Genomic DNA, 24,709 nt, shown 5'->3' on the forward strand with positions numbered 1-24,709 from the left:
AGGGAAATTGTTCGAGTAATTAATGTAGAAGATTTAAGTATCGATTGTACGATCTGTTTTTGGTAACTTCCAATCGTATCGTTTGGTAACTGTCCAATCGTAGTGTTTGGCATGTGTAGTATTACAGAATCTATTACGTTCATTAAATTAATAATTACTAAAATGACTTCTCGTTCTGTATATACAAAACTTTACTATATAATAAACGGGATAAGGAAGAAGCAGATGATGATGATGTGTAAAATCATACTCTGATTAAAGTAAATATACTATAGGGAGATCATAATGTTACCACGCTACGCGCCCGACAGTCTAGCCTGCTTCGTGGAATGGTATAAACGGTCTTTATTTAAATTTATTTTTCTATATTTCATCGATATATTCACATTTTACCATACAGTAAATAATAATAATAAGATGTACAGCATATTTCTTCTTCTTCTTCTTCGTTTATAATTGTCCAATCGTAGTGTTTGGCTAATAAATTGAATAAAATAACATGTGTAGTATTACAGATGGAGAATTAATGGTACATTACCTAATTTATTTATTTTATCAAAAGTTTTATTATTAATTATTAATACAGTTAGATTTAAAAATTATGAATAAACCAATCATGTCAAAGTAAGTAGACAAGAACAGTCAAATCTTAGGATTAATAAACAGAAACAAATATAATTAATAATTACTAAAATGACTTCTCGTTCTGTATATACAAAACTTTACTATATAATAAACGGGATAAGGAAGAAGCAGATGATGATGATGTGTAAAATCATACTACCAGTTTTGTACTCGTAATCATTGTACGTAAATATATGTCTATAGGGAGATCATAGGATCGATGTACCCGTTTTATCATTCGACTTGATTATTAATCAAATTATTTTCTTACTGTTGCCTACGCGTCACTTCTTTGACAGTTAGTTTATTTATTTCGACATATCAAATTATAAAAATTATACCAAACAATCAAAATTAATAATAACAATATAAAACAAGTCTATAGAATAAAGAATAAAAAAAATGGTACCAAAAAATATTAAAACGGTCTGTGGTTTTCCACTTAAGTATATGTTTTAATTAACATAAAACAATATTTATTAGTAAATTTATTTTGAGGTTAGTTTTTTATTTTACAAATCCTATATAATGATGCAGTATGCTGAAATAATTCTTTATTATATCACCCACACATTTATACTCAATACTTAGTAAATAATAATAATAAGATTATAATCTCTTCATTTTTGAAATGACAAATATTTCAAATTGTTAATGTGTCGATGCGATAGGCATTTTAAGTTTACCAAAATAAATAAATTTAATCAATAAATAGGTTATTAAAGATCATAAAGATAATATTATAAATACTGAAACGTAATTCAGATTTTTATCATAACTAGTACAACATACTTTCATCTCTTCATTTAGCTAGTTATATTATTTTTTTTTTTAACAGACTTTCTAGATGACAGATGCACTAATAACAAATCCTTTTAACGTAACAGAAGTTAATGTAAAAGAAATAAAAATTGACACATTGTTTTACGTCGACCGAATTTGAACCCATGTCTCTGGCCGAAACTAACAATGGGTTACGACGGGATAGTAAACCACTAAACCACAACGCTCTCTTTTTCCTCAGTAAACACCATCTTATCGAGTACTCACGCTATGTATATTTTATCTCAACAACACCGCCTCAGTTCAACGAACTGTTCCTACGCTCCATTCAGAAAAATACTACATCTCGCTTCTTAAGAATTGCGTAGTTGAGGTATTGGATTAAATGAAATATGATAGGTCAGGGCTGGAATTATCTAGAAACGTTTAGTTGAATAAAGATGAATGTAATCATCGTTGATATTAAGTCTTTTGGTCACGGTTATTGTGATTTAACTACAATTGTTAAACATAGTTCCGTAGACTTTTTTGTGGGTACTGAGGACTGTAGACACTATTGTAACTTCATTTTGTGTAAACGTATACCTCATCAGTAATACTTTATATTGATTTCATTATAGGATTCAAGTACTATCAGTACATTATTAATGCTATCTAGTATACTAATCAATAATCTAATACTGATTATTCGTAGATATATAAAAACTATACTGTTATTCCAATATAATTTCTATGCCCGTACATTTTAAGATTCAATTTTCTATTTCTATCGTGTACCTAAATTGACGTGATTTATTGTAACGAAACGTCTGTAAAAAACCTTTGACCAACGTCCGGGGTTTTATTCAAATGCGACCGATAGCATACTTTGTACAACATTGACGGTACGAGACCGTAATAGGGTCGCCTTTAATACGACCACGCTCGTATGTGAAAAGAAAATCCAAATCAAACTCGTCAAAGGTCGATCCGTTTGGGAATCAACAGGTGAGATGGACAACGGACTAGTCTCTGACATAGTTCCTTTACTGGATTATGTTCGGAAGAATCTTTATTTTTAGTTTTTAAATCTAACTTGAGATCATTTCCACTCAGTAGGTTGTTTGAAAACTTCTGAGAAAGATAAAGAACTAGTTTTCCGTCCCGGTTCGTGTAATTATTGTATGGGTCTAATTGTTTTAAAATGAAACAGCTCAAATAATTAGCATTATTTGAATTTTCTAAATTGGTTATTTTAAGTAAATTTATTAGAAACTGTATCTCCAATCTGCCTTTGTGTTATGAGTCTACATAGGTATGAAAAATGTTTGTGGAAATGAAAACCTTTGTGTCCGTAGGCTTAAACATACTATTATTATTAAACCTATGTACTGGATGGTTGTCTTGATTTTCTTTGTTTATACAAATTGTAATTTATTTCGTTGTTTTAAAAACAAGCAGAGATTAAAATCTCTAGAATTTTAATGGTCAATTTGAATAAAAAATATATATTATAATTGGACGTATTAATTGATCGATGGCGTCAGTCTTGTAAACAAGTTAGAACAGTACATATCACAGTACAATTGACTCATTCTTGACACTTGCCAAATTTCGCGTGACAAATTTAATATACTGCGAACCATGTATAGTGTTAGAGTTCCACGAACCTGATTTGCCTCCTGCTATTTATTCCAACTCAATCGGTGCGCTTGCGTCGGTAGCGTCCGTGCCCTCCACCCAATAGCAAGCACAAGCAAGTTCACGCCTCAGCGGTCCAATCCCAAAATAGACTGTGACATAAATCTACATAAACGTACTGTATTTTTGTCGCCCGCCATTGTTTTGGTTACGACTCTTATGATACTCTTTATGACGTCAGGCTACGTCTAAACTAATAGTACGCATACAAAGGAAAATAATATTTTTATTTGTAACAGATATACTTAAAAATCTTTGACCCAATCAACGCAATGCTTGAAAAAAGTTATATGTATACTATTTTGACGGCCTCGGTGGTCTAGCGGTTTAGCACATAGTTTTATTTCCGATGGTTGCGGTTTCGTTACCTCTCGCTGTACATTTTTGTATTCATGAGTTAGATTGTACAATTATAGGTCTAAGTGGTTTCAATATTATGTATGTATTTCCAAAAAATAATTACTTGGGACTAGATGGCATTGTATGATATTATTATTCATTTAAGATCAAGCTATAACCTTGAGAAACTAAGACAAAAGAAGTTAGAAGGAATGCTAAGCGACAACAACAAAGGAACAGCGAGGATGACCGCCATTTCTTTTACATTCGTCTGCAGGTGAAACCTTTAGGTACAATTAGTATTTTACATGTGTTTACTGTTGGACCACTGCATGGTGTGGAAAGATTTATACAGCTGTGCTATCGCGCGTCGATTTTGTCCACCCGCTATTTAAGACTTGATTCAATAACAACACATCATTGTACCGTATTACATTCCGCAGAAGGTCAATAATTGTACATGTCGAGTTGACATTGACATTGTAATAGTACGCCGCAGCTATTGCCACAAGTATTATTCAATTTGCAAATTCCAGCCTTTGTTTATTTTGTCTCAACAATCAGCTCGCTGTGTTCAATAATGTTTTATAATCTGTTTTATCATCTATCAGTCGTTCAACTCAATTTTCCTCCTCTGCGATGTACTTGGTTGTCAATTTTTATTGATTCGATATGTATAATGTACGTTATGATAATAGTCGATTTAATTCTCAATTAATTATTAATTATAATAATTAATTATTATTATTAATTATAATTATGTTTTAGGAAAAGATAATTCAGTATAACCCATTTATTTAGTACGGTTTAAATTATTCGACCAAAACAAAAGTTATCAGTTAGGCTTGCTTTGGTGGTGGTCTAGTGCTTCCGATCGTCGCGAGTTCCATACAAACATTTGTATTCATAAGTATGATTGTTTGTAATTATGGTTCTATGTATGTTTTTATGTATTTCTAACAGTTGTCTAATTCCTTGACACATTCTCTGGTTAGCTTCGGACTAGATGGCGTTGTTTGAATTTTTCCGCGTTATTAGTATTGTTCAGCTTCCTCTTCCTTGTCAACGAATATAGGATGGTATGTAAGTGTATTACACTTACGGATCAAAACCAAGAAAGTGCAGTATTGTCAACGTGTCATTATTGTTGTTATTTACCTCTTCCTTCTCAACAAATATGGGCCGGTGTATACACTACTGGTATAGTTATTATTATTGTTTTATATTGAGATACGACAAATTTACAAGGGATTACTGTCGGTACTTTAAGTGGAGCTGCCCATATGGTACGTGTGGTCGTGGCCGTGGTCATCTCGATTGTTTCAACCTTGCGATTCTATTAGTGTGAGCGTTTGAACGGTAGATGCTTATCATGCGATAGAATAATCGCTTCAGTATTGTTTGTTGTCACTTCCTATATAAACACTGTTAAACATTCGGTTGTTTAATTGTACACATCATAGCGGAACTTGCTTTTATATATATAATATATAAATATGCATGGAAGAATTTGGCCTGCTGTTAGCACTCTGGCTATGCTCCGTAGAGCGTTATTATGAGTCTTTCTTTTCTTTTTATTTTTTGGTCATTTTTTAATTGTATTTTTTTTTATTCTAAATTATCACACTTCTCTCAGTCCTTATTTTTTATCGTTAGTACTTCAAAAATCTTCTTAATCTAGGCAGAAGATTAATTTATATGGAAAAACAAAGTTTGCCGGATCAGCTAGTAGTTGTTTATAATGTTATATATAACCTTTTTGAACCAGAAACTATTATAATTTCGTGTAATTTGGAACTATTTAGCAATGTAGTTGTGTAATGTCGCACCTATGTGCTAAATGGGTGTGGCCAGCCGCTGCCTTACTGACTGGCTGATACATATGTTGAACTTGAATGGGGCACTGGTGTTTGTATTGTTTAGTTTGTTAAACATCTCTGAGTCGTACAGTTTAGGTATTCGATCTTTTTGCAGTAACACTAGTTCCTTTTTTTTTATAATGAATGGAATGTTGGACACGCCTACGCTAACGGTATACGCGGGACACCAGTGGAGGATGAAAAGATGTGTATGAAGCCAGTTGAGCTTATTTTAATGAAATTTATGTCAAAATAGGTTGTCTCATGAAGACACACATTTGCTTAGCTATGTATATCTGTAGTACAGGTTTCGACCTAGTTCGGACCCCAGATTCACAAGGAATAACTTGTAATTTTTTTTTCATATTGCAAGTTTCTTTGTGAGCAGTACAATAAAGATTATTATTATTATCTCAGAAAAGCTAATATTATGTACATATTTGACATGTTTTCGATTTGTATGTACAATGATATTGTCCTCTGAGTTAGCATACGCATAGCTTTCAGCTATTTTGAATGGGATTGGCGAGACGCGGATGAAAATAAATCCGTTATTACGACCATAAATCCTCCCGGTCACCCAGTTTCCGCTTATATAGACACTGGGCTGGGCAAGGCCGACATTTGGATGCTATAGTACTGCTATGTGTGTGCATAACTGAGTACTTTAATACGGTGTCATAATTAATAATAACCCAGGACAACTTACGCAGCGCCTTCGAGTAGCCAACCTAAGCAATAAGATTTTAGCCGCTTATGAACGTAATTTTTTTTTATATTAAAATTTTTGCCCTACCGTCTAGTTTAGTAGACCAATTCATTCGAGAAGAACAGGCAAGAAATTCAACTGAATTTGTTTCTATATAACAGACCTTGTGTTATGGGTAGTAGATATAATTTTTTGGTAAATGGAATTTATTTTAAATAAAATAAATACACTCTGAAATAAAAGTATCCTGAGCTACTCCTTATAACATTAGTCTGCAAGTGAAACGTCAAAATCGGTCCAGTTGTTTTAGAGATTAATTAGCAAGGGCACACCAACAGACAATTTAAAAATATATTTTGATAGAAATATATATATAATATATACTTTCTCTTCGTATAGTGAATAACTGTTCATTTGTAACTACAATCAGACACTTGAGTTTTATTTATAAGTAGGTAGTAGTAGTAGTAGGTATCGATATTTATACTATATTACTGTCCGTATTCCAATGAAACCAGTATCCGTGAAGGCAAACTTGATTTTTGTTGATTAGGCTTATCGTCCAACATTAGCATAGCGGTACCACATCTTGTACCTACATACTTTTGTTCCTGAAATTTATTCGTGTGTTGTATGCAGATTAATAAATATCTTACGCCAGTGTTGCTCTCGTATTAATCAAAATTTATAACTATCGAAGGTAAGTTTTTTTTAAAAAAATCTGGGACAGAATATACTTGTAAAGTGTTTATAACCGTACTAATATATAAATGGAAAAGTACCTATATCTGACAGTAGTATGATCGTTTGATACCTATTTACGTCTGACCAAAGAATTTTAATGAAATTTAAAATGAAACAAAGAGAGTAAAGGCGAGTCTAGCCCTAAAGGTTTTCTTCCAGCAACCTCGCTAGAGTAACTAATTTGACAAGCGTCTAAAAATTGTTACAGTAAATAATAATGACAACGATTTGCTTACACTTATTTTCGGACCATGTGTAGACGCTTTTAGACTCCAAACACACGCTAAATGCAGCGACCTGCACACACTCGAAGGTCACCGAGCAGTAACTGCCACAGCAACGAACGGAAATAAACAAACGTACGGCAATTTCCCGTCCGCATCTACTGCTAAAATCACTAAATCACGGTTTGCTACGAAAATCGTTATTGCTTTTAACAGCGGTCCAATATCATACATGTCAAGCGGGGCAAACGTTCACGCGATTGAAGGTATATTATTGCGTATAGACGTCTCTGAAGCTTCCATTTACTGTATATAAATATTCTATTAATTATTTCTTAAGAAATATACGAATTCATTAATATATGCTTCTTGCAGTGTCGTTACATGAGTTTACTATCCCGATTTACACATTCCGAAGGTCGAATCTAGCGCGAGTAGGATTCTAGCCCGCACAAAAAAAAGAACATTGTAACAGGAATGGTCATAAGAATGTCACTAACAAACCCATTTATAGAGTCTCACAAGACAGCATTTCCTTTCTTGGGGTCAGTTATAACGTACTGATGCCAGACCTCTCTTTAGATTGATTCTTTTCTCTTAGTGAAATGAATTATTATTATTAAACGAAAATATTAAATTATAAATATTTTTCTACTTTACTAAAATGTATTCCTCCAGATGGTGGTAGTTACACGGTGAATTCAAAATATCTTCAGTGAAGTGTAGTAATGCTATGAGCATCATGAAAGTTAATTGACCACCCCGTTTGATTACATAGCATTTATTATTCTAGCATTTCCTCGCTAGCAATTCCCGCTATAAGTTCGCTCGTATATGATGGCGATGCAATCTCGCTATGTACAGATTAACACGTTTCATTGCCCCAGCGGTGTTGTGGCACCGCTTAAATATTTAACCGGCGCCTCTGGTTATAATTTTAGCGGAATCCGCGTTGCAGTACGTGAGCCTATTTGCGAGGAGATTAACGGCCAGCCCGGCGGCCGGCATCGCCGCCGGATAATCGTTTCGGGTCTTCCCCCACGGGCGCGTATACGGTTAGGCGAAAAGGGATAGATAGATAGATACCTTTGTTGCCAAACATTGACATATAAAAATATACACAAGTGTAAAAAAGCTTACAAAGTAAGCAATTGCTTCGTTGCTTCAAGCTATTACAAGGTCAGGGCTGACTGGAATTCAGCGGTGTTATAGGTTACGTCATATGCTTAGTAAGATACGACGTTAGCAATATGGCCCGTATGATGGTAAATGGTTACCGTAGCCTATGGACGCCTGAAGCACCAGGGGTGGCTTGTTCTTGAAGCGCGGCAATGACACACTTGGAATGGCAATTAGCTACTGTTTTTAATTATTATCTAAAATGTAATATAATAATATATTATAGTCATAACTATGTATTATAGAAACAAAGCTGCCTCTGTCGAATACACTATTTCTCTATGTACAGATAAACAAATAGTATGTTACGATAAGATTGGTTCCTTATCGATTGCCGAACTGGAAGCATGGCGAAAAAAGCTGTACTCATTGTTTACTATGAGTATTACACGGGCGTTCTATAGAACGTTGTATTGGGCACGTGGGCGATGCCGCCCGAGTAAAGGGATGGGGTGGGGTAACGTAAATGTCACGGTAGACGCCCGCGTGGGCGGCGCCTCTGAAGCTAGGCCAGGCCCTATCGCGCACATAATGGTATTACTTGGACCCACAACTTCTAGTTTTACTAATTATAAACTAGAATTTGCTCGTCCTCATTCGAGGCGACCAGTAATTGCTCAGTTTAGCCCAAATGATAACTAAGAGTAATATATAAATAAAGCGTTTTCCAAAATATTTATTTTAAATTAAAGTAATGCAAAAGTACAAAAGTATGTAGGTATATAAATGTTTCACTAAAATTCAAATATTAATATGTAGTTTGAATTAAAAAAATATATATATAATTTGGGAGATTTTTAGTCGCATCAACAAATACTATATGTTTTTTTAGGGAAGTCATAGATAGATACAAGGGTTATTGGTTTTTGAGATGCTACAAAGTAGAAAATTGTCGCGGATAAATTGAAATTCACGTCCAAGAATTCAAAAGAATACAATAGAAAAACATACAAAATATTTTATTATTTAATTAATCGTCATATCGATTAAAACTAATTCATATAAAACATTTCATCAGTATACCGCTACGGTATGGCATCCATCGTGTTAACACAATATGAATAATTAAACCGATTCGTGTCAGCATTTCGTTTAGATCCGATGTACAGTCCAATTACTAGTGGCTATACCTCGACACCTGCCGCTGTATGGAATGCAAATAGGGGGTGTGGGCGCGAGGCGAGTACCAGGGGTGGTAGGGTGCCCTCACGCCGCGTGTAGGACGCGCTACCGCATCGCGTTAATTATTTACACCGCCAGCGATATCGTAGCAACGCTATCGTAACGCTTTGATAATAGCTATCGGTGTTTAATTGCACTATGATACCAATAGTTCCCAGGAGTGCTGTCTAAAGCGCCAATATGGGAAACAATTGTGGAATCTGCAGCGCATTCCAGATAAACAGATATATTTTGGCAACTGCCGTAAGGTTTTAGCCGGATTTCTCGTGGTGTTTTCCCTGTAAGCGATGGTCACTACATGCCGTTTATATCTTGAGTAAAGGTGTGTTAAATCCACCACGCAGACTACCATTTATAGTCAGTATCGTCATGAGTACTAGATAGATAGTTTTTGAATCTGCAGCTATCCAAAAAATCACATGGGTTGTCATATAGTAAACATGTAAACACTATGTGACTGCGCTCGTACAGACTTTATCAATCTGAATTGCCTAATGATATTTATTGAACTTACATATACTTACTAAGGGATATGTGAACACGTCACATTCACCACGACGTCAACAGGGCGAAAGCGTCTGAATGTAACTACCCCATATGCGATTACTGTCGTGAAGTTATATTAAGATAGTGATGAGATGTATCGGATATCGTGTGGGGGTGTACAGGCTGTCGCTGAGTGCAATCACAGCGGCGGCTGAGGCGGAGGCGGAGGCGGGCGCGGGCGCGGTCGCGAGCGCGGCGGGCCCTATCGATCCGCGCGAGGCACAGGGCGGCCGCAACCCCCGCGGCTAGCGCGCCCCTTGCCGCTCTAATTTACACCACGACCACGTGTCCAACGACCTTCACGGCCCATGGGAATTGAAAACACATATAATTAAACGTGTTGTATCAATGGTCATTTCATAACAGGATTATAATATAAGCGTGCTGTTTTGTATGTTATTTTAAGTTTCAGTGTGTAGGTTTGCTATTTATATTTACCATTGGGTACAAAAGTAGTGATGTCTAAACAGGTATAACATTTATTAAAACCATTTTTGATAGACTTTATAAATTAGCATGCTTAGACGGATGGAGTGCGTTTCTCTATATTATTACTCTTGATTAATTAAATCTATAAATCTTCACTTGGATGTCTCACATATTTTTAATTTCGCCGTCAGTCGGCACAGAATCTATCTGACCAGGTTTTTTTTATACCATGTAGATTGAACTTACTCCGGTCACCTATTTTATATGATAATTATATTAATACATTTACTCTTCTTAATAAAATCAAAAACATTCTACAAACTCTTTTCGATTATTACAATATTTTGTCGCTTTCAAATACCGACAAAGATTCGTATGAAAAGGACAAAAGAGTCCAATAACTACAAGTTTTAGAATAGAACCCCCTTATATATAATCTTTGGCGCTACTATAAATTAGGGGGTTACTCTATCAATAATTCAAGAGTTGGTAGACACAATCAATGCGCGTAATGTTTATCTATACATCAACAAAACGTAACATAATGCACATAAACTGAAAGTAGCGTCATAACAGTGTATACAAACATCGGCGTCGATTGCGGCGCGCGATAAATTAGGTGTGAAGACGGCGATAAATGGTACTCGTACCTACCGGCACGCGGAACGCTCAGCCGCCGTCGCCGCAACGCGACCGCGCCGCGCGCCGCCCGTCCGCCGCCCGTCCGCTACCCGCTGATCGATACGCGCCCACCTCGCTGCGACACAGCGATTTGTGTAATGGCCTTCCACTTGCACTTGTACTCATTCGTATGCTACCCTCCCAGTACACGCAGTCGGGAACCCACATTTGCAACCTACCAGAAACTACGTTGGTTTAATTCAATCTCAAATCGTGAAGTAGAGTCGGTTTGTCACATTTCATACTTGCATTCTACAATACGCTTATGTGATGGGCTTATTGCAATGGATTTAGAGGTACGTCGTCATACAAGGCTCTACATGCCATGTCAGTATTCGGCCCCTTAGTTATAGTCAGAGGTGTATCTAAAGCTTTTTTATACATTCAGAAAAAAATACAAATTATAACATAACATTTCTACAAAAAAAAAAGGAATAAGGGTCAACCATGGCGCGCTCCGAAGTTAACCAGAGGGCGAACCGCGCTGACAGCCTCCCCCTGGCCTCCACGATACCCTAATTATTTCTTGAACGAGGGTAATGGTTTGATTTGGTCAAAACATTGACTGGTTATTAACCTAAAACATTAATTCATCAAAATCTGATGTTATTTTTTTAAGTACCAATTAAAATACGTCTCGATGTTTGTTTTTGTCTAATTAATACTATTATAATCTTTTTAAATTTTTCAGTTGCTAACGTAACTATATGACACTAGGTACTATTCCCATATTTCCCAATAAGAAGTATTCAGAAGTAGCCAATATTAACACAAACCCACTTGTTCCCTTCGATATTTCTTTTCTTCTCTAATTGTATAGTCACGTACGACAATGCCATAGCATTTGAACCTAAGCGAACGTAGTTACGTGTAATCGTTTGCTTATACACCATAGCGGCGCGCGACGCGACATAGCGGGATTTAGCTAATTAGCCGTTTAACTCCCACAATCCTAAGTTTCGACTTAGCTCGTGTCAGATATGCGATTACTTCTAATACCAGGATCCCAACGGACATTAAGCTACAATTTAACAAAATTGGTATTGTAATACATTCCTTAGTTCTTAGCATTCGTATTTTTAATTCATCAGTACTAGCAGAACATAAATATTACATTTAGGTTGCGATCTACAATCGAAGTCAATTCTTGTTTTTCCATTTAAGCGTTTCAGTAATTCGAACGCAACAGGTCGTTTTGTAGGCTAATTGTGGATGCAATTAAATCGTTTCTTTTCGCTTCGGCATCGTCATAGGACGCCTTGTTACTTATAATGAGTCTCATTCTGCCTCGTTTTGTTCAAGTAACTATTTTGTATCATTTGCTTGTAATCGTTAGCTTTGTTTCATTTACATTTGACTTTACAACAGATACCTCAGTGTTACTTTGGTTATAAATTGTACTAAATTAAATATCAGTACCTATGCATATGTATAAATTGATAATTATGATTGTAAAATATTAAAGAGATAAATTACTAATAATAATGTCATCGATCCTTTATACTAGGGTTTTTAAGTTTTTACTTTCTCGGCAATCGTCGGCTGCCTGTTAACTCGTTTTGTAACCCGTTCCGGCGAGTTTGTCCGCGGTCAGTGCGACACCTGATCCTCATGCACATGTCCCTTTATACTTTGCAGACAGATGTTCAAGACTTGGAGGAGCTAGTTTCGGGGGCCGCCCGACGTTAATTGTGACATTCTTTTAACTTTTAAATGAACGTCTACTTTGCACTGTTTTATTATCACGCTTAATAGACAGGGATCGGCCGCTCTTCACCATATTCCCAAATCTGTCAATTACTGAACCCTACTCTTTTAAATATCAGTTACACTTTAAACACTTATGTAGCCGTAATATAACCCAAACAATATTCTCTTTTGGTGAGAGAATAATTGATACCGTTGCTCGTGCTTGTGTATGTTAAAACATCAACACAAGTCGAACAATATTTTTTTAACTTATAATTCTGTAACTTCTCGTTGTCCTTAATATTATAAATACGAGATTGTCTTAATTTATTTATTATCAGTTTCTTATTATGATTAAATTGTATATTGTATTGATACGTGTAGCGTTTGGGGTAAAACTAAGGGATGAAATTTTCCATATATTGCATGTAATTTATTCTAGAAAATGAACATTAAAAAAACCTTCTAAATGTATAACACAAGACCGATCTGTTACACTTGTTTGCAATTTGTAGCTGCAATAAATACTTACTTTGGTATGTGTGACTAACCGATACTTCGATCCATAGCGTTACAATTTCTCTTGGCGGGCGGGCGGCCGGGCGGCGCGCCCGTGTCGAATGTTGGGCTAGATGAATTATTTCACCGCGGTCGGAGCAGTCGTTGACCCATGCTCGTCACATGGCGGCCCGTTCGGTGACCACATTACGCCCTTAACGACTAAGCTTCTACTCGAAGGCTACAGTTAAGGGCGATTTACGAAATTGCATCTAAACTCTCAACGAGCTAGATGTAACTCAGTAAATCAGAGGTGCTGGCATTTCACTAAGTTTCTTTAGATTTTGGCCAAGATATTTGCCTCAACCATGTTATGACTTTTATGTTGTTGTTTACAAATTTTGTAAGGTCTATACGACCTTACAACCGAAGTTCAAGTCTAGTTTAGGAGTAAAAATTTGTATCTTGATCTTCAACAAGTCAATGCAACTTCTAATGTCTTCTGTAATTACATTTTTAAAACTTTAAATGTTTTCCGTTACTGTCGAAACCTTAATTTGTCTATTTATAAGTTTTCGTGTACCATCTCATTTGCTTATGTGTTATCTAATCCAAACATTATCTCATAGTGTGCGATTTTGTTTGTGATGATTTCAGATAACACACGTTTCTTCCGTCACTATCTACTAGTGTTTCAAAGGTTTCGTGTTTCCACATGATGATTTACAACAACATTGAATACTCTTTTTTCTTGAATGATTTCGTATCTACATTGTTACCTTCACTTGCATGTTAAATCTTCAGAAACTTTTACCGTATGTATGAAATTGGTGGTATTTCACATTTGTTCCGCTTGGCCAAATAATCAAGAGAGTGTGGAAACGACCCGTTAGGTTTATTAATTAGTAGTTTTAATGTGCGTAGGTTGAATGCGCACGCGCAGCCATCGTGATTCAGTATGGGAATCATACGAGTGAATGCAAAGCATTACATGCACAGGTTTATTTTGCAAACAGTAGGTTGTTTGCGGCTTGTGACAGTAGGTATTTTGATAGCGTTTTAGTAATATATTATATGTTTTCGCTAAAGTCTTTCCTATTAATTACAATTCTCATTGACTATATATTACTATACAGTTAGCAATACATCAACCGTTAATGGTGCTATGTTGCAATTTATTATAACGACAACAACAAATCGAGACTAACTCTATGTTTCTCGTACACTGATCTATCTCGTCAAGTCTATTGTGTGAAAATATTATGCGATCTTCAATGTATAAAGCACCACTGCTGAGTTTAGACCGAAGGCGAGGCCGTGGGAAAGGTGTTGCGCTTCCTACTCACTGTTCATTCGCAACTTGTCATAGTTCATAACGGTGCCAACGCTGCCTACTGTTATTATTATTCGAAATGTTCTAACATTTTGTAATGTCCCGTTTTCTCAAAATTTACTTAGATGCTCGTTACTTTATTATAAGTTCTTTTAAATTGTAACGGTCGAAATGTGGATCGGCCTAGTGATGTAACTATGTAAGCGTGCGCGTAAGAATGTGCCGCGGGGTTGTTGAACGTTGCTTGCGCTCGCGTTCGTTGTTCGGCGTTTTATTAATAAAGTCATAGTGACGTATCGACGTTCGCTCACCGGATCGGGCTATTTATTGATGCGCGCGCGCATTGCCTTTAGTCGGCCATCGATCGACGAGCAGTACCATTGATTATATTAAGTTTATCAGCAACAACATAAAAATAATGCACTTTTTCTCGATTGAATACAACACAGATTTATTGATTACAACACTGGTATAATTACCTTAGTTATCAACCGTTACTTATATAATGTATTATAACTTTATAAAATTTTAACTTAATATGTATGTATAACAGGTTAGATTTATAAGAAGACCATAAAATATCGCCAAGTTCCACGTACACTTCGCTATTTATCTCAATTTATTAGTTCACAAACATCCTTAACACGTCGGTTCTTTTCCCAGTATTAAAACAGAGTGATTACAACCTTGAAGATTTTAGTTGCATGGGCTCTATTTTGTTTAGTAAATTTCTACTTCTGGATGCACTTGATTTATGTATTTTGTTATCCGTTTGGCTCTATCCCAAACAGCTGCACTTGATTTATGTATTTTGTTATCCGTTTGGCTCTATCCCAAGCTATATTTTTTAATTCCCTATCTACATGGTCTTTCCTCGTATCCATTCTGGAATCTATGTAGTTACTTACCCTTGTTGGTATCCTTTCTATTTCTCTTCCAAAATCTTTTGAAGTGGTCATGTCGTATAAAATGTCACATCATAACAACTTTGGTATAAATATGCAGCTCAGGTAATTAAAACGTCCATTGAGGAAATATTTTTTAATTCAAGATTTCAGTCCTCCACTTTGTTCGTATGATCATGATTGACCGTGATAATAAGTTAATTCCTTCTCTATCTCATCTCTGCGAAGTATATACCTATACCTCTAAATTTCATGCTAAATTCGTTAAATGGACAAATAAACAAACTCATTCTTATTCATTGTATTCGTCAAAACGTTAAAAGTAAATATGCTAATTAATTGAAAGCAAACAGAGATGAAATGAGGTATACGATTGTTGTCGACTTGTTAAAATAAGTCGTCGTTAATGGGGTTGGAGACGAGTACAGCTGCTAGTCTCTTGCGCAGATGTTCGAGAGCCGCCCCACGATTGCGTCGGGGTGCCGTCAAACGGTAACCACCTCTCGGTCTAACGAGATTGTTTAACTTGACAGGCTGTCTTAGCTAACGTTACAAAGAGAGATTTTGTTCTTTGGTTTTTAATGAATTTAGTCTAAAAATACTTGGGAGATTATGAAAGTTTTTTCAGTTATAATAAGGTACTTTAACGAGTGCGGTGAACTAAATTCCACACGGGATGTAGTTTTTGGTACTGTATGTAGGCAGAGAGAAGAATAGCTAGTAATAAATAAAAATGACAATGTACGGTATACATGATTAAGTACTATGTTGGTAGGGATGCTTATGACACTTTAGATGAGTTAGCAGGGCGTCGAAGTAGAGCAATCGGTATGGGAACTACATAAATTTACAAAATTTGTAGCTTGGAGCCGATATATTTAGTTATATGATACCCCCAAGAGTAATGTTAGGATTTATCAAATTATGTGCAGTACTTTTTATGGAGTAAGACATAAACGAATAAGGAAGAATATCGTACTGTATCAATCGATCAAATGTATATAAATATAGTTATTTTTATACTTTTTGTCAGGTAGCAAACCTGTAAGTGTATTTTCTAAGTGCTTCTAATTTCACTTATTTTTTTTATCAAATGTAAATAAATAAATAGTTTTTTCGTTATTGTAGGCGATAAGCATACGCTAAAATATATTAAGTATGTAGTAGAAATCAATACATTAGAATATGATTGAATAATTCTAGACATTGCAGATTAAGTAATATATCCAATGTTACTTTATCTGTGCAAGTAATAACTCCAGCATTGTCTAGAATTAGTAAAGATTACAGCGGGTTGATTTACACGTTACGTATTTTTTATTGTTTATAGATACCTCTGTTAACGCACAATAAACACAGGCAATAAAAGTTCATCAATGAATTAATGGTTCTTTACGACTTGATGAGTAAAGTAGTAAACATGGTGTTTTATTCCACGAATAATCAGACGAACGCCCGTTTAATGCGATTAATATAATAAAACCGAAAGAGTGCGGAGTGGTCCAGCAACGGAACGGGGTAGGGCCTTCGGCGCGGCCCGCATCGGGTGGTAGCGGCCGGCCGCGGGCGGCCCGTGACGTCGGCGGGGCGACGCGAGTGACGTCACGCGCACGTGGGCGCGCGCGACTGGGACGGCAACAGCCGCGGCGCACGGGAGCGACAGAGCCCACCCGCCGCCGCAGAGGGCGCGCGCGAATTGACAGATTTCCACGCGCTCGATACGATCTTGAATTACATTATCAGGCGGCGCCGAACCGGGTTAAATGCCGTATCCGTAGCCATTGTCTAAAACGTCGACTTTTAAAGAAACATTTTTACCACACAATTGTCTCTTTACGGAATGGGCGCATAATCGTCCGAACTGCTCCATAACCGCTGTAACCGGTTCTGTGGAACGACGCAACCCGTTCGTTTCTAGAAGCTGCTCGTCATGCCTCGTACGGGTTTAGTGCACATCGGAGAATGTGCATGGTGCATGCGGCTAACCTCGCCGCCTTTGGTAGCATTGTAAATACTTGTAAACAAAGCGAGCGATGAATTTACCGCGACGTTGCCGTCGCGCCGCGCCGGCCTTTGCATGCATGTATCTACTATCGGCTGTGTTTACTCTACGCCCGCCAAATTTTTCAACCCTGCGGAAATCGTAGATGTCATTGTTCTATGGATGATCTACTTCATTGACAACAATAACCGTACCGCATGGTTTACGAGAAATAAATTATTTAGATCATATCTATGTGGGCCATAATATATACCATAGTGCGGCTCACGGATTGTTACGACGACTAATGTTTGTTGATATCATGAAAAGACGGTATCGAAGTAATCGATTTCCTTAAGCCCCTTTGCTATTGTAATCATAAAAAAAATGTATGCCTTATTTGGAATATTTGCTAGGTCTTCATTCTTCGAACAATTAAAAACCGATCATTATTGTTTTTATGAAAGAACGGTTAACAAATCTAAACAATATATTTATAAATTTAACTTTTTTTACTTCCATTTTTCACTCAAATCAACGCTTCTTGCAACTCTTCCGGCAACATATATGTAATATGAGAATACTATTATCACACATCATGACATTTATATTATCGTCATAAAACTCCTATTGAAATTACTGGCAGATTGTCAAAGTCAAGATCATGAACTAATGTTGTCAATGATAACAATCTCACTTATTTGTACCGTGAAGTATCAATACTTCATTGCTTCTAATCAAAAGAAGCCAGTGCAATCACTGGCACGAGAAGCTTGTATTTTTGTTAGAACCTCAGTAGGTTGCAAGTTTTATGTGTTGAAATGCAATAATATAGGCATATTTCCTTCTATTCGTCTCGTTATGTCATCGATGTTATAAATTGCGACTCCACAGATATTCAACTTTAAGATGTTTTTATCTCGTTATGCATTACGTAGCGTGTCGTTATCGCAGCCTTATCTCAGACATTAACCATTAGCGTCGCGGCTTCCAAACAAACATTCCGATGGCAACAATAGTGATAATCGCGAGGCGATTACGTTCGCATCAGGACGGGGGCAGCGGCGCGGCGGCGCGCGTCGTCGCCCGCTATCGATCCCGGCGCAAGGTGGTGCCAACCGTCACACCACCCGCAAAATATGCGACCTTGAACCTTAAACTATACTCATTAATGCAACGAAGAAATGCATTGGCCTTGTCGACTAACCCTTGCAATCATAATTCTTCAGATTTATAAATTCTTACCGAACTAACTACCAAGTTTAAGACCTCTCGACCCATGGTAAAGCTTACAAAATACTAAAAACCAGCGCGATGTTTGAATATTTTCATCTCACTGCGAAATCGCGTAATCGTTCCGACCCCGCAATTCGACTCGCACAATTAAACGCATGAGAATGCTATCCGCATTTCATCCATTACGTCTTCAAAATTGGCGGCAGCAGTGCTTATGGTTGATGGCCCGTCGATCGACTTAAATCCTTTAGCAGACTCGATCACGATAACGCAGTAGTGCGGGTTAAATCGTGACTTGTTCCGGTACTCGAGTATATCGGTATTGGAATACAGTAAGCGGACCGTTCATTTCGTTAACGGCCTTGGGGTGTGGTGGTGGTGTTGAACTGACAGTCTCAACAATTGCATTCAATAGTTACGCTCGATCATCACATGTGGTCAATTCATGCATAACGATAGTAGATTCTAACATTATATTGTGTCAAGACCTTAATTTATATGATTCCTTAACTTGAGATTGTAATAAAATAGATTCAGTGCAGATACCAAAGCAATATGCTCTAAATGCAATTAAGACAACTGACGAAAACGGCTTTACATGTTTTAAAATGTCATATAATATGTTTATGAAAGACAAATACGTATTACAATAGCTTAGGAGTTTAATCCAAGTTTATTCCAAAGGCCTTACTTTCTACCTTCCCTCTGTTTTCTAATTTTTATACTAAATAGTTCATACAAATTTCGACTTCCAATTTTCTTTGAAAATATCTTTCAATACATTCTATGACAATATTGATCGTACATGATGGGTTTTCGATCAAGTTAACTAATCAAACTGCATTTGAGCAACAATTTCGGAATTCCGCTATATCGATATCATACCGTATATATCGACATGACTCCGAACGGCTGTATTGTCAATGATGTGCCTCGCCCTTCGTATGGCTACTCCTTGTAATTGACCGATCCAACAATTCCCGCTCGTTTAGTTCGATCAGGTGTCAGGTTACTTTGGCCTCCAGCTCTTCACAAATGTAGACGTCCTTGGTTGCTTGCAATTTTTAAATGTGTAAAATATGCAAACATACGTTACATACATCCTGTTAATTTCTAGCACAGTACGCCACACATGTTGTCTTACGTCAAATCAAACGCGTGTCTCAATCAACCGTCAGTACGTGATCTTCGCTTGATTAACTAATGCTTAATAATCGATTTCGTCATTATCTCTTAATATATGCAAAATTGTAGCGGTAGAAATTCATAATAAGTTAACGGTCAAATAAAGAGCTTATATATGTTGACTTGTGCTAGATACTGGAAAAACTAGTTCATTTGCGGCGGACGGGAGATGGCACGCGCACACCTGGAACACGAATGTCAAGGCTGCTCACTTGGAAGCGCTCCAGCGTGATGTGCTGGCTAATAGGTGCAAGCGCAAAAAATATCTATATATCACATTGTAATGGGCTCGATGGTCGATATGATAACATTATCTCTCTCGACACAAGGCATCACGCCTGATTTGTTATTATTCGGGTTTATTTATTGTCTACCTATCTGATAACGTTTTCTGTCATCTTCAGATTTTTTTATATTACCACCTGTGTGCCTAATTTTCATATGAGTTGTGTTAATCTCGAACTTACGGTAGGGTTTACAAAGAAATTTCAATGTCAATTATTAGCGGCCGCTAAACACTATTTCGCATGTGTGTTGTGCGCGGCGCGAGCGACAAACACAAGCACGTGCGCCGCGAGCCATCGCGTGACGTCACACGGGTCGCCCCCGCCCCGCCCTCTAGTTAGACAAGGACAGCGATATTCCGGAGCGTCAACGTCGCGCGCGCCGTTTGTTTTCGCATGTATCGCCGGTGATAGGCAGGGTTTATCTTCCGATTGCGAATGCAACAACAGCTATTTCCAGTGATGTCTACTTGCACTGTAACATGCCATTTTATTGTCTCTATCAACGTTGCACCGGGGACTGTAAATAGTGTTCCGACCTTGGCAGTCAGAGATTGAAATGTGTCATATTCTACTCTGTTGTCAAGGTAATCAGACTACGGAACTATTTTAATACAGTTGACGGTGGCATCGTTTAATTAATCAATTTCAGGTAAATTTAGTATTTTCTACAGTAGACTCTTATATTTTTTACAGTATGCATATTTAACGACAAGTATAATAAGAGTTCCCAATAAATGTTAATTAGACTAATATGCAGTAGAAATAGTCTATAATCTTAAATCTATATTAATTAATAAATAAATCATCATTGCCTTGCCTTTATCCCATTATTTAGGGTCGGCGCAGTATGTCTTCCACTGATCTCTATCGGCCGTCATATCTAAGCTATGAGATACTGAAATAAATAAATATATATGTTAAGTGATTAAAACTTGCTAATTATTATTAATCTACGCGATTAAATTATTTTTATTTTTGAATTTATTTTACAATATTTAATATTATAAATAACTTTGTCTGTTTCACACATAGTGCAGTTTAGTTGAAACATATAAAGGGAAATGTAAGTTGCATACAATGATTAAATCAATACTTACATTACTTTTTTATTATTTACAGAAGGCGATCAAGGCTCCTGGGACAGTGGACTCTCCTACGAGTGCCGTTCGTTGCTCTTCAAAGCACTTCACAACCTCATAGAAAGGTAAATGTGATTAATTTCTAGATTATTCCCTGTGATTCCACCTTTGTCCTCCGATAGATCCTCTTAACCGATTACAAACACCAGCTTTGCACTCAGACTAAAGTCGTATCCGTCAGGCAATAGGTAGCCTTAAGCCATGCCATAATATGGACGAATCCTCCCACGGATTTAGAGTGTTCTATCCACTCGATCCCCATATTCGTCTGGTGAACTGTAGAAGCCCCCCTGCAGCCAACACAACAAGCAACACCATTACAATAATTTAAAAAAAACTAATCTAATTGAATTCCTGCAAAATGTTTAATACAATTAAACATTTTCATTTGAGAATATAAAAATAAACGTTTTCCAAAATTTTATTTGGACTACTTAAAACATATGTATTATGTCTAAGTAATTAAATTATAATCCAATGAAATCAAAATTAAAATAGCTTTTTTCATGTAGGTTCATTACAAAATCTTGTGATATGTCTAATCTACCGTCAGTGCGGAATGCTTTTGAGCTAAGTAGAACTGACAAGAAACTCAGCTCTTATTATTTTCAAATAAGCTTGTATGTTATACATGTTTCATAGATTAAATAAATTAATGAAAATGTATTGACGCATATTGCAGTTTGTCAAAAGAATAATTTTACCAGTCCCTGCAAGCAGCAATAATGATAATTTACTATAACGAGAAATGTATAAGTTTATATTGCATACCGTAACAATAACTAGCTGGAAACAAATAGCCCTATTCTTGTTGAGGCCGTAAATAAATCGCTAACGCTATTTGACCGACGACACGATTTGTCGCCGACGAGCGTCGAAGCGCAGCCGCGCGTTTCGACGTGCTTCAAACGGCTAGTTTAATTAATGTGGTCATTTTTGCTTTCAATATTTTATTTAAAGTGTTATCACTTAGTCTTTTATTGACTACAATATGTTAGACGAATTTTTTGTTATGTTTTTCTCTGTGCATCCGCCAGCGCTAACGGTTTACGCTGGTGGGGCACCAGTGGACAATGATAAGATGAGCATGAGGTCAGTTAGCCCATTGTGGTATATTCACCAAGAATTTATTACGATGGTTTTCAGGGTGAACCAAGTGGATGTCAACCCGACATGGTACAATGCTAGATTTAGTAATGTAGAGTTATTAGCCCACATTACTAAATCTAAATATTTAAATAGCCGATTTCTAAATCTAAATTAGTACTAGATATTTTTAGAACAGGTAAAAATATCTAGTACTAATTAACAAAATAAACACAGTAAACTAAATAACAGTGGAAAAAAATAGCCATCTGCTATTCTTAATGAATTAATTAATCTAATTTAAACCCCTTATAAAAATATCTTGTAATTGTACTATTAATAGACCCCATATTAGAACTTACTTTTAGCTTAAGTTATATTTGATAACAAATACTCAACTCAAAACTAAACAAAATAAATTATACAGTTTTAAGTTTCTTTCACGGTTGTTTATGTATGTATGAATAATCTTATCATGTTTACAAAAATAAACTTACCATTTATTACTATACTGATGAATTTAAAAGTGTCATCGTCAGTAATGCTATAACATACAATTACAATCCCTACGTAAATGCGTCATCGTGCATCATCCATGGCATAACCGCACAAGGAGACTTCAATGTTATATTTAAGTTCTTTGTTGTTATTATTTGTAAAGTCGCTTTTAAATATACCTATGTAAGTAGCTAGTTATCACTAACTTACGGTACGGCATTCATTATTGACTATTTGATACGTTTAAATAAATACCGATGCTACTTTTCGTGTACTGACGATCACCAACTGTGTGACAGTACACGAATATATACTAAGTTATTATATTAAGAAAAAAAGACATTCAATCAACCAATGTCAACAAATTTTTTTTTAATATATCTGAAATGGCTATGAAGGTACAATACCTGGTAGTGATACATGATCAGAACAAGTCATGCTTTGCCGTAAGCGGGAATAAAATGTCATGCCTCTTTACTATGTACTTCAATCGATATAGACGGTTGAAAAAAGTGAGACAGAGCAAACAGACTAAAGACACAAACGACTTCGTACAAAGTTTACCACAGTAATAATGAGTAATATGAGCAAAACCTATTACTCTGTTAGACATAGACACCTATATAAATATATATTGTTAATAAATTGGCTTTTAAAAAAAAAGTAATTCAATTGAGTTTCTTGCCAGTTCTTAATTGGATCTATATATAGATGGGATCTATAATTAGAAAACATTATGATATAAAAATAAATTACGTTAATAAGCGGCTAAAATGCCCTACTTGAAGCAATTATATTTGAATTTGAATACTAAAGTTAGGATATGTCGACAATACAATTCGCATTTTGTTATCCACCACTGTTGAATCGGCAACTGTACCAGATCCGGGCGTAGGATCGCACCTGGCAAGTGCGCAGGCGCATCGCCCGTCGTCAATGTAACGCGAAGGTCGTTGCATCGAGACGTGCGCCGCGCCGCACCGCACCGGACCGGCCGCTAATGTCGTTTTTTGCGCATCTCACGGGTATCTCTGTTCGGGCCTCGGGCGATGGTGATGTTCGTGTGAACACAAATCGACTAGTTATCCTACCGCGCTCGATTCTTCAAATTTTTTTGCCCAATTACCTTTATTTCACCTTCATATATTTACTGGCTGTGGCTCATGGTTTTACCCCCCACCAATAGTTTCGCTGATTATTATTTTTGGCATATCGGCAATTATGATTACTTTTTCTGTTTGATCAGCTTCTAAACGTAGTAAGCGTGATTTTATAATTATTACAATCTTCCTTAACTATTGTAGTATAAAATGCAAAATATATGTTTCAAGAGTAGACTGTTCCAGAGTTTAACCGGACAAAATTACTCCTCACCTTTAGTGTAAATATAGAGTAATGCCCATTTCAAATATGAGTGTCATCACCTATTTTAGAGCGTCGCGTCATACATCAAAACCACTATCCAATCCGAGGTTATCTATCCTATTCTTACCTGAACCGAATAGTTGTCGAACAGGACTAGTTCGGATGACGCCCCGTGTCCGTATCTCACCTACATAAGAGTTATAAAAGGCTACAAGTGTAACCGTCCCGCCTAACTTACTACATAGTCTCGAGAATCTCGGATATGAACGAAATCCGAACGAGTCGTTGACCCCGCGGCGGCACGTCAAAGTAACAATGCGCCGGCCGGGACGAGATCGCGACGATTTTACGATGCACACACTCGTATTAAATGAATGTGTGTCCTTTTGTTTTTTGTGCTTTCAACGAGATCGCTCCTTTGCGGCTGTTATGCCAATGATATAGGTATTTATACGTTCGGTGATGCTAAAAACCGTCGGTTGCATATTTAGTCACGGAGGGTATTGTAATTTTATCAGTATTCGTCGA

General features: G+C 36.5%; 1 protein-coding gene across 1 annotated transcript in view; it reads left to right on the forward strand.

Annotated features, from left to right (window-relative positions):
* The window catches only part of LOC131840995 (mediator of RNA polymerase II transcription subunit 13), an 80,906-nt gene that overhangs the window by 27,108 nt on the left and 29,089 nt on the right, over positions 1-24,709 (forward strand). Inside the window, exon 3 of the mRNA XM_059189222.1 lies at positions 21,213-21,297. Coding sequence (XP_059045205.1) covers positions 21,213-21,297 — 85 coding nt within the window. The remainder of the gene's footprint in view (positions 1-21,212; positions 21,298-24,709) is intronic.

Source organism: Achroia grisella, unplaced genomic scaffold (assembly GCF_030625045.1).
Source record: "Achroia grisella isolate CSIRO2021 unplaced genomic scaffold, CSIRO_AGI_Agris_v1 utg157, whole genome shotgun sequence".
Lineage (NCBI taxonomy): Eukaryota > Metazoa > Arthropoda > Insecta > Lepidoptera > Pyralidae > Achroia > Achroia grisella.